Here is a 12,528-nt window from a genome sequence, read left to right on the forward strand (position 1 = left end):
TTTGTCCTACATAGACATAAAGGAAAATTAAGAAAAAATTTCTCTCCTGACCAAAGAGTTATAATGTCTTTAGCCTTATATACATAGGCATAAAATAATATAAAACTTATTTTCCAATAAGCCTATAAGTTACGGTTTCTTTAGCCTTACAAAAAAAAGGAAAATGTAAGACTTATTTTCCTTCCAGCCTGGGAGTTAGAGTTTCCTTAGCCTTACATAAAGGAAAAAGAAAACTTATTTTACTCCTAGCCTAGAAGTTAGGGTCACCTTAGCCTTACAGAGACATTAAAATAAGTATAAGACCAAGTAAATTATAGAGTAGCTACCCTAATAAAAAGACATATTTACCATTTTAATTAACATCTCCACAGAAAAGTAGAAGTAAATTATATCATCACAAATCTAAAATAAAAAATAAATTGTTAATTATATCACACAAAAAACTTCATTCTAATGTCTGATAAGTCACACGAAAAAACTACTTTTTTATTGCCAATTTTTATTAAAGTTTTATTAATATCATGAAGATTACAAATTACAAAAAGAACCTACGCAAATGAAAGATATAACAATAAAAAAAAATTTAAAGAAAAAAATATATATCTTATATTAATCAATATAAAATGTTTAGTAGGTCTGTCCACCCCAAGGACGTCCAAGCTTTTTTATTTGGGTGGTGGGGTGGGGGTTAATTCCCCCACCAATTCCATTTTTTTTTTTTGGGGGGGGGGGTAATCTTTATATCATAGAGGCAAGGACGTCCAAGCTTTTTTAAATTTAGGGTGGGGTGTTAATCACCCGTTCCCCCCCCCCTTTGCATATCCCTGGTCCACCCTCATCTAAGTCCTGATCCGATATTGGTCTACACAATATGCTATCAATATGTTCTAGATGAGGCTTAGCACGTTTTTCCATAGATTAATGTAAATTGGGAGGATATAAAATTATGAAAATATTTTAAAGCAATTCCTATCTTGATATATCATGTGATAAACAGTAAGTTTTTTGACTGAAGCAAAATATCTCAGAACATACAAGTTCGAAATGCTTTTACTTTTCTTAAAATCTTTGAATATATCTTAATTGTGGTTTCATTCTATTTTACTGACTATGCAGTTTTTCAACAAATTTTCTTAAATTTTGTTTCGACTGTCATACATTTACATTCTAATTATATAGTTTTGACACACTACAAATGTTAATGTTCGTTTGTCCTTCAGTTTTAGAGCTTCACTTTTATGGATGTTGTCATCCTTTTTATCTTGCAGTTGCTTTTTATTTCTACCCCTCCTTTCTGATAAGGCTAGTAAGCATTCTTATTCTAGACTTCATGATAAATCCCATGAGACTAAAGCATAACTCAACAAAGCGAGAGAGAGAATAGAGGCCAATCCTTAAAAAGTAATCATCAAGAATAATAACAGTTTTATTTGCGGAGCACAAAAATTAAATCGCATTCCATTAAAGTATTAAGATTAGGAAAGCAAAGAGTTAATTGGCCCGGATAATTTTCTCAAGCTTGGCTTGACCCCCAACCCCCGCCAACAAGTCTTATTTTAAGAATTAGACCCAGATCCATGAATGTTATCAATACATGTTTGAATATACATATTTACAAGCTTTAGGTTTATTTGAATAAGCAAGACAGTGGCAAAAAAAGACTAAAACCATCCTAACATAGATTAATAGCTTCTCTGACAAATACATCCTAATCTGTAGATATTTTGTCGTGCATTTATGTCAGGTAATATAAAAGCAATTTCTATTTATATACTAAAGTAACATGATAGTTATATATCTCTGTCTATGGTTATTAGAAGGATCAAGCTATTGATTAACAATTTTGGTGTTAGTCCAGGTAACTCGACAAAGTGTCTTAAAAAATTAGCCATGCGACGTCATAAAAATGAGGAATTATCGATCTCTTTTATAGGGGTTTCCTTTCCCACTTCACCTCTCATCTACCTCACTTTTATGGCGTCACATGGCTGATTTTTAGACACTTTATCCAAATAAAAATCTTAAAAGTGATTACCTTCAGCATTTGGCAATTTTTTCCACACTCTGGTTGTCCAGTTTCCGGATCTATGGGCGGACAAGGTTCGTACATACCAAGGGTTATACAGTTGAATAATATAACTGTCATGGTCAGCCGTTCAAACCATCTAAAATATAGTTCTAAATTTAGTCGCTAGATGGGGAGAGTGTTTATAATTTCTAAGAGGTATTTGTTGATTAATATAACAGTCATGGTCAGCCGCTCAAACCATCTAAAATATAGTTTTATATTTAGTCGCTAGATGGAGAAAGAGAGTTTTTAATTTCTAAGGGGTATTTGTAAATTAATATAACAGTCATGGTCACCCGTTTAAAACATCTGAAATGTAGTTCTAAATTTAGTCGCTAGATGGAGAGAGATTTAATAATTTCTAAGAGGTATTTATTAGTTATTATAACTGTCATGGTTAGCCGTTCAAACTATCTAAAATATAGTTTTAAATTTAGTCGCCAGATGGATTATACTATCTACAATATAAAAGTTTCTTGATGAACATGAAAATTTTTAACTATACTTAAATCTACTTATTAGGATAATCGCTAAGTAAAGTTTACATAAACTAAATATAAAGTAAATTTTAAATTTGAAGTAGTGAATTTAGTTAAAAATTTAAGCTTTAGGCGATGAAGAAATTTAAAGTTAACTTACGGGTTGATGAGGATTTTGATGCATAGTTTTCTGATTGGATGATCGAGTGTGAGATATTTGAATGATGTTTCTGAAAACTGTGGCTCCATCCCCTCAGACTCCATTGCTGAAAAAAAAATTTGTTATAAATATGAAAATTTCGAAAAGTTTCACCAAAAAAAAAATAATACAAATTTGCATTTGCTAAAAGCCCCAACACTATGGCTGAGCAGCAGCCGTCTTTTCCTAATCTAACCAAAAAGGAATATAAATATTGCTTATTTTAACCAGGGATCGGAAGCCTCACGTAAGCCGCGCATAAGCCTCAGTTTTAAACCTGCTTGTGAGCAGAAAAAAAAATTTCAGAAAGAAGGATTGTCTGCTAAAGAGCCGTTTTATACATCCAGCTGAATTTTATAGTGATAAAATCACGATTTCACTGAGGCTTACACGCGGCTTACGTGAGGCTTCCGATCCCTGATTTTAACTCACTTACGCTAAACATAGATCAATTCATTAATATCTCATTTTCTTAATTGACATGATAAGTTTGATATAAGAAAAAAAATATTTCGTGGTTTTTAACAAAATATGCCTTAAAAGCTTGATTGATTTGGAAATGTTGTTGGACAAAATAACTTTTATAGCTGCTGCCAAACAGCAGCTGGCAGCATATTTTCTGTTTGTACTCCAAAAGAGCCAGAAATGGAAGGTCTAAAATAAATCTGGATGAACCAAATATTAAAGTGGATAGGAAGAGCGACCTTTATCAAACACGTTAACAAAAATTTCCTGTATTTTTAGTGTATTAAATTGAGCAATAAATTAAGCAAAACATCTTGTAAATCATTTAATTAAAAAAACTAGAACACATGAAAAACATCTAAAAATGATGATTAAAATCCCTTACACTTACTGTCTACTAATGTTAGTCTCCTTACTGTCAACATTTTAAGGTCTACAAAAAATCAAAACGATTTTGATTACATTTGTTTTTAGATCATTACAGGACAAAAAGTAACGTAAATAAATAATTTTCTCGTATTCATTTGAATCCGGTGGATAGGAACCGGTTCTCATCCATACGCAAAAAACTATGTCTAGCATCGTATTATATCCAGCTTTCTACGAATATAGAAATGTACCATCATAAGATTAAAGCCAGTTTTTTTAGTCCATGCCTTCGGCAACTCGGGGCTAAAAAACTAGTTTTAATCTTATAATTGTACATTCTATTTCCGCGGAAAGCGGTTTATAATACGATGAAAGAAATAACTATTATTTGATTTTTTATGGAGCAACGAATATACACTCCTAGTGGGCTCGTGGGACACTTTGATGGGAGTTGACCCATGCCCAAAATCAATTTTAATTTGAAAAGAAAAAGGGTAAAAAATGGGGTAATTTTTCTAGGGGCGAACTCTACGCAAATAGTTATAAACCTTCCCTATATCTATGATTAGCTATTCTGTATAGGAGACCAATATATATCGGTTCAGCGGTTAGCGAGATTCTTCAGTCCCGTACTTTTATATTTGGATTAGGTCCATTACACTGTCTATTGTTATTCCTTGTGGTTATTTTTCGAACATTTCTATGACAAAAAATGCTGTGCACACTTCTTGTGAAAAATATGATTAAAAATGTTACTTAAGTTTTGATAACAATCCCTCTTCAGAGTTTAGAGTGTTACTTCTTTTATAATTATCTTTAATAAGATATGGTATAGTTTGTATGGTTTTGGATGTACTGATTTAAGACTGGCCGGGAAATTTATATGGCAGAATATTATAACATACCCTAGTAGAAATTTATTAAATATTTCTTTTTGGGTACATTTTGTCTATAAAACTTAAAGCAATATTAAATTTAAGAAAAACTTTATCAAAATAGAAAGTGACCTTTAAAAAATTTGTTTTTCTAATTTTAAAGGCTTTCTATTATACTTTGGGACACGTACAAAAAAATGCTAGTTATAGAGCAGCTGTGCCATTTCAGAGAGTTGATGTCAAACTAAGGTTTTTTGACAGGGAAAAGCCTTGCTATATGAGAGGGCAAGATTTAAAGTTTGTTAAAGTATAATCCTTTACAACTAACTAACCAACAAATAAACTTTTATTTTCATGAAGATGTGTGAAGAGTTTCACAACCCCTAGTTTCTTACTTTAGATTATTACAAACAAGGATGACAACGTCCATAAAAGCGAAGCTATGAAACGTAAAGACAAACAAACAATAACAATCGTAGAGTGACAGATTTTTTAGAATATATGTAAATGTATAAATTCTAAACAAAAGTGTATGCAAATTTAATTGCAAAACTGCAAAACTGTATACTGTTTAAGGTATACTATCTTTGGCCTTTGTTGTCAAAGGAATCATTATTACCAAAATAGATAATTATATCGAGAAAAAAATAGAAAATTAAAAGATCAATGGGTTGCTACGCTGTTAAAATCACATCTAACTATTACATGAATCATCATGTAAAGTTTGAAATCTATAGGACAATTCTAACCTACCAAAATGAAAGATAAAAGCTATCCATTACAGACAGACAAACGGATCAACCCTAGAAATAAAAAGCTTCATAGTTTTCAAATATGTTCTAAATCAAAATATATGAAAAAAGAAGAATATAAAAGTTGATGTAAAAAAAAAGAATTTAGTTTGATGTACATATGAAAGCAAATATTGAGTCTGCAGGGCCTAGCATCATGTTTTTATAATGCCACCAATAAAAGACGTCGAAACAAATTAAATGACTTATAGCTTTACCCTTATTGATATTCTAGATTATAGCTTAAAACCATACAAAGGCCCGAAGAAACAATGGCACAAAACCAACACAGAAGCTATGTGAAGCTTACCCTAAAAAGAGAACTCAATCGGTTCAGTAGTTATTGTGATCTTTTTTTTCAGACAAAAAATCTTACTACTTTATAAGATAATAGGATAAGACAAAGTATTGAACAGGCTGCAGTTATATTCTTTACCTTTAAAAGCAAAGTATGTCCTTATACAGTATCATGTGTTAAAGCAATTTGGCACCAAACTTTTATTTAGCCTTAAAAATATTTTTTTTTCAAATTGGTTTCATATTCTTAAGTTATCACAAAAATATTTGTGTACAGTTTTGTAAAAATAACACGTAGAAAACTTTAACATTCCCTTTTTTTACATCATTTTTGTTGGAATATTTGAAAAAATCTCTTGAACCTGATATAAACCACATAGAACCCCCTACCTTCAGTGAAAGTTAACAAGCTAAAAAATCTAAATTTTACATATTTATAAATCATTTTTTTAGTATTTCTGTTCATAAAGAAGACTTGCTCCAAGGTGTGGTTGGGGTTACCCAACCTTCCTTGTTTGTTTTTTAATGTGTGAGACATTTTTTTGGAGTGGTGGCGGTGTCCCACATCTCAAGGAAATACCTTCTAACCACTTCAGGGCCAGAATCTATATTCTTATAAGAGAAGAGCTAAATCGGTGCAGCGGTTACTGAGCACTTAAGCTTCAGACAGATAAATTGTTCTACTTTGTTCTATACTAGCGGCTTCGCCCCTAGCCTCTAGGGGCTTTGCCCCAAGAGGTTTTATCAAACTAATTTTTCGTGTTTTAGATTTTAAAGAAGATAAAAAAAAAAATTTTGAGGGGGGAGGGGTATTTTTTATTTTTTTTTTTTGGGGGGGGGGGGTTAGGGGTGTCCCACCCCCCAAGAAAATAGTTATAAACCTTCCCGGGACCTATGAGAAGCTACCCTGTAAAGGAGAACCCGATCGGCTCAGCGGTTAGCGAGATCCTTCAGGACAAACAAAAAACGCTTACTACTTTATATTATAGGATAGGATATATCTTGGATTAGAATAATGTTACAATAACTTTATAAAACTGTATAAAACTTGTTTATCAAAATACATCTCCCCCTCTTGTTAAATCCCAAAAAAAAGATATAGCAACAAGGAATTAATTGTTTAAGCCTATTTAACCATAGCTGCTTAAAATCTAACATAATAAACATTGCGTTATTATGCCCCAAAATCTATTTTAGTATTAATTTACTTGTTGGTTAAACCTTATTCCTGTGTTAAGGCAATTACTTTTCTAGTATGTTGTTGTGCCTCTGCTATTAATATTACATTCCTTTCTTAACATAATTGAATAGGGGGTATGTTTATATAAAGAAGCTGAATATTTCTTTATATAATTTAGAAGGGATTATATTTTCTTAAACAAGGTAGGGGGACAAAGTGACTCAAAAACAGCCATGTGACGTCATAAAGGACGCTGAGAAGAGAAGTGGGGAGAAAACCCCTAAAAAAGAGATGGATAATCCCTCATTTTTATTACGTCACATGGCTAATTTTTGAGTCACTTTGGCCCTCTATAAACAAGTTAAAATGATTATTTTGAAATATTGATTTTGGGAATGCCTTCGACTTATTTGGTCGTCTTAAAATCGTTTTTTTGTATGGTTTTGTAATTTGTAGTTAGATTAAAAGCCAACAAACGCCTGACTTTTTTGCTATTATGTAATACTTTCTGTATTGTAAGTAACCCAATAAACATTGTTACAGAAAATACATTAGACAACTTTTAACCAGAACTGATAATATATTTGCCCTTTCTCTAATGTTCCTTTCTTAAACCTATATAAAAGGTCCCAAGGGGCTTAGGGCACAGCCCTTCACCCTCTGTTATCTTAGAAATAGCAATAGATGTTTTGTATTTTCTCAATTTACCAGCTTTAGAGTATTTAGATAGTTATAGGCAAAATCATATTACAAGGGCCAAACGAAACCTATTTTATTTTTATCTAAAAAAATACTTTTTCCTATAACTGTCTACATGGAATGCAGATAAACAATTTTCTAACACAAATAAACCAAATTCAAATATTGTTATTCTCTCCATCCATTTGTATTTTCTATTTCTCAGTGGAAAGGGTAAGGTTTTTAAAAGCAAAGCTTTTCTATAATTATGTTAGTGAGAAAGCGAAGCAACTCTATATTCGTTATCAGAATGTCCGTTCGTCCATTTTAAACATGTTGACTTTTTAAACTTTTTTATCAACAAATTTTTATGTAATCTAATTATCCGTTTGATCTGACTTTTGGTATACTGATTCCTGGGACATAAAAGCACTATATTAATAAAAGCGAATGAACTCTATAATCAAGTCCTAAAAATGTAAGTATGTCTATATACATTATCCTGTATCAGGCAATTTTTTAACAAATTTACTTACAATTTTGCTTCGACTATTATACAATTATATTCCGATTATTCAGGTTTGGCACTCTACTAGTGTTAATGTCCGTTTGTCCTACTGTTTCAGAGATTCGCTTTTATGGATGTTGTCATACAGGTTTTTCTAAAATTCGTGATTGGAAATTACCACCTGTATCAATTATGCTGCTCTAAATGTTATCTTTTGGTATAAGTGTAGGATTATTGATTATTGAAAATATTAACCGAAACTCAGGGATCTCAAGTGATAGGACAATGTACAATGGATACACAACCAAAATTATGATTAACAAAATTACCCCTTCTTCTAAATGGTGATGTTACTGCTAGCTTACACAATCCAATAAAAGTTGCAAATTTTTTTTTAGCCAACGAATGAGATAAGGTGTTTACAAAACTTTGGTTGCAGTACACTCTCCAGTCCTACATCCTCCCCGGCAAAACTATATCCTCATATAAAAGTAACAGAATGTTTTTACCAAAGCATCTTGCTTACTGTATTGGTTCTGGTAGGGTTTATAACTAGTTTGGGATATTGTCCCTTTTCGTGGTAACGCCTCTTAAAGGGCGTTTCTTCGTATTTTCACACAAGTTTTTCTTATATTTCTAGCCCCAGCGGGGAGCTCTAACCTTGCGGGGCAATTACATTACCTAACTTAACCTAACCCAAAATAATCTATAAAAAGCTACTGTGAACAGACGACAAAACAATACTAAAGGGTCTATACCCCTATTTTGGGATGGTAACTACCACCCTCCCGAGAGAAATCATCCTAGAAAAATATAACACCCCCACCCCCCAGCAGAATCAAATCATCTTTCTTTTTTTTTAAATTAAATTTTAAGTGCCCATAGAACTTGAAAAACTTTACAACATTTTTAAAAACTTGAAATATTAAATATAAAAACTTACTAAGAAAGATAATTCTATGAAATCTTATTAAAAAGTAGCATAATTATTCATAATGTCACAAAACTTACATATAAACTAGAAATAAAATATAATTAAATTGTGAAAATGTCATGAAACTTTAACATTATATGTATGTTAGTTTTTTTTTATTATTTTTGTTAGCATAGCAACTTTTAAAGCCTTAATCACTTTATATCTAATCTATTATATAAAAATTTCTCATTGTGGGTTGGATTATCTTTTATTTCCTTATTCAAATAAAAAGAACCCTAAGGGATAAGACAATGGACGATAAATTGATGTACTTTTCCAATGATGATAAACAAAATAACAAAATTCTATAGATCTAAATAATTGAGGTAAAAATGTGGATACTGCTAGTTTTGAATCAACCATACACACCCCATTAAAAGTACCCAATGTTTTTGATCCAAAAAATAAGATACTAGCACACATAAAAGGAATATAATTCAAATTTCTACATTTTTTTGTAGTGCTTAGTCCTGATCTAGGAAAGGTTTTCAGCTATCTCGCAGAAATATATCACGCTATGTATAATAAATATTCTCGTATAATTTGTTATTATATGTTGTTGTATGGAGCTAAATTAATCAAAACTCTCGGGGGAATATAAACAAATAATTTTTAAGTCGTAGATTTTTACAAAAGTGTTGTAAAACAAGGATGACAACATTCATAAAAGCGAAGCTCTGAAACGGTAGGACAAACGGACATTAACACTTGTATAGTGTCAGAACTGAATGATCATAATATAAATGTATAAGAGTCAAAGCAAAATTGTAAGTAAATTTGTTGAAAAACTGCTCGATTCAAGATAATGTTTCTGGACATACTTACATTTTTAGGACCTGATTATAGAGTTGCTTCGCATATTACATTATACTTTGTTGTCCCAGAAATCAATATACCAAAAATCAACATGTTTAAATTGGACGTACGGACATTTTGGTGATGATTATAGAGTTGCTATGCTTTCTAAATCTTACCTAACTACTAAAGGAATCACCATGCTAAATTTGAAATCGATAGGACAATTCTAACATGCCTAAATTAACGAAAAAACTATTCGTTACGGACGGACGGACGGACCGACCCTAGTTATAGAAAAGCTTCGCTTTTAATAATTATAGAAAAGCTTCGCTTTTAAAAAGAAAATCTATTTGTGTTTTATTATTAATCATATTGTTAATATTAATAGTTATTCCTATTTGGAATAAACATAACAAGATTTTTTTAATATCAAAATCTAATCAAATGCAAGTTAACTTTCTTTGAGCTTAAAGTAAACAACCCAAAATATATAAATAAAACTTATAAACAAAATCTTGTAAAACTTGTAGTTTTTTTTTAATTTTTCATATTTACCTATTAATATTAAATTGAGTTATAAAATATATATAAAAAAAAATATATGTATTTATTACTTTACAAAGTAAAACAAAGGAAAACAGATTATGAATAACACTTTAAAAAAATATTTGATAAAATCACATTAGAATAATTATTACTAGACTGTCACTAATTAGCTGTTGTATACCAGCAAACAATAGAGGTAATTATAACCATAATAACAATCATACACAGTTATGGCACACCCCTTGTTTTGACACACACACACATACACACACACACACACACATGGCATGTGTATATAATAATGTGGAGGATAGTATATATCCAGGCGGCCTCTTATTACTACCACCTCTCTCACTATCTGACTTGTTGAGCTAGAGGCCAGGTGTTACACCAGAGACAGAGAGAGAGAGAGAAAGAGGGAGAGAGAGGGAGAGAGAAAGATAGAAAGAGAGAAACGTATAGGTTATGTTGAATGTGTACCCTCAAAAACTTCTAAAAAATCAAAAGCAAATTTATACTGTTGCTTTTCTTATAAAACAATCCTGAAAATAACCCAAAAAAAGGGCGGCAAATAAGAACAAGAGTAATTCTAACATGAAGTAACAGGATGCCTATTTGTCAATATTTGTGCACAGAAAGATAGGTAGCTTGTCATAGGTCTTGGTTCTATAACAATTTTAAGGGTAGGTTTTACTACTCTCCTAAGAGTAAAATGTTCACCCCCTACATTTTTTTCTTTACTTTTTCTCTTTAAAGTGTTTTCGCTCGAAGGTCGTAAAATTAATCTAGAAAATTTTAATTATTTGGCAAAAGTGAATTTTAAAAAGTTTAAAAATCAAGGATGACAACATCCATAAAAGCGAAGCACTGAAACGGTAGGACAAACGGACATTAACACTTATATAGTGTCAGAACTGAATAATCAGAGTATAATTGTATAAGAGTCGAAGCAAAATTGTAAGTAAATTTGTTGAGAAATGCTTGATACAGGATAATGTTTATGGGCATACATACATTTTTAGGACTTGATTATAGAGTTGCTTTGCTTATAACATTATACTTTGTTGTCCCAGGAATCAACATACCAAATATCAGATCAATCGGATAATTAGATCACATAGAAATTTGTTGTTAACAAATTTTAAAAAATCAACATGTTAAAAATGGACGTACGGACATTCTTGTGATGATTATAGAGTCGCTACGCTTTCTAAATCGTACCTAACTACTAAAGGAATCACTATGCATAGTTTGAAATCGATAGGACAATCTTAATATGCCTAAATTAACAAAAAAAGCTATCCGTTTGTGACGGACGGAAAGACCCTGATTAAAGAAAAGCTTCGCTTTTAACGACCCTAATTATAGAAATGCTTCGCTTTTAAAAAGATAAGTAAGATTGATCAATTAGAAAAGAGTTTTAATTTAAATAATGATATGGTATCCACCCATTATAGTCATTTTATAACTTTTTGGCTGTTTGATAATATCGTGTAAAAGAGTACGAACACTAAACTGCGGCATCCTCCTTCCACCCACTTTTCCTCATATTTGGGGAAAAAAGGGCCTTTACATTTTTAGGCTAATATAAACAGAAATCTCAAAAAATAGACTTAATCAAAAACTAAATGACTACTAAATTTAATAGGTTAGTTCATATTTTACAGACTAGAAGTTTTATTATTTATTTTCTATTGTTATTTTCTGTAAAATTTATTCTTTTTTACATTTCTAAAATTAAATTGTTTCTCTCTCTTACTCTCTTTATCTCTCTATATCTCTATCTCCCTCTCTCTTTTTTCATTCTCCATTCTTAATTTGTCCTCGTTTATCTTTCTCTTTATTTCTTTCATCTCTCCATCCATCCATATCTCCTAAGCTTGCGAATATCATTTCAATATTCATAAATCTACATACATATGGTTGTAAATTTGGATAAAACAAAGACGACAACATCCATAAAAGTGAAGCTTTGAAACGGTATGTTAGACGAACATTAACCCATGCAGAGTGTCAGAACTGAAAACACAAAATATAAATATGTAAGATTTGACAAATTATACGTATATTTGTTGCAAAACTTCTTAAATACAGAATACTGTTTAAGGACAAACTAACATTTTAAGACTTGATTATATTGATGTTTCGCTTATATTATTGTACCTTATTTCAATAGGGATCAGTACTCCAAAGATCAGGTCAATCAGATTATTACATCACATAAAAGATTATTGTTAAAAAAAATAAACATGTTTAAAATGGACGTACGGACATTCTGGTAACGACTATAGAGTTACTA

At 31.0% G+C, this 12,528-nt stretch overlaps 1 protein-coding gene across 1 annotated transcript in view; it reads right to left on the reverse strand.

The window, feature by feature from the left end:
• The window catches only part of Ca-alpha1T (Ca[2+]-channel protein alpha[[1]] subunit T), a 90,657-nt gene that overhangs the window by 65,403 nt on the left and 12,726 nt on the right, over window positions 1-12,528 (reverse strand). The window contains exons 8-10 of the mRNA XM_080173539.1: window positions 2,708-2,813; window positions 2,036-2,165; window positions 349-402 (exon numbers count right to left, since the gene is read on the reverse strand). Coding sequence (XP_080029665.1) covers window positions 349-402; window positions 2,036-2,165; window positions 2,708-2,813 — 290 coding nt within the window. The remainder of the gene's footprint in view (window positions 1-348; window positions 403-2,035; window positions 2,166-2,707; window positions 2,814-12,528) is intronic.

The sequence above is a fragment of the Acartia tonsa genome, chromosome 10 (genome assembly GCF_053477335.1).
Source record: "Acartia tonsa isolate MP-2025a chromosome 10, ASM5347733v1, whole genome shotgun sequence".
In the NCBI taxonomy this organism is placed as follows: domain Eukaryota; kingdom Metazoa; phylum Arthropoda; class Copepoda; order Calanoida; family Acartiidae; genus Acartia; species Acartia tonsa.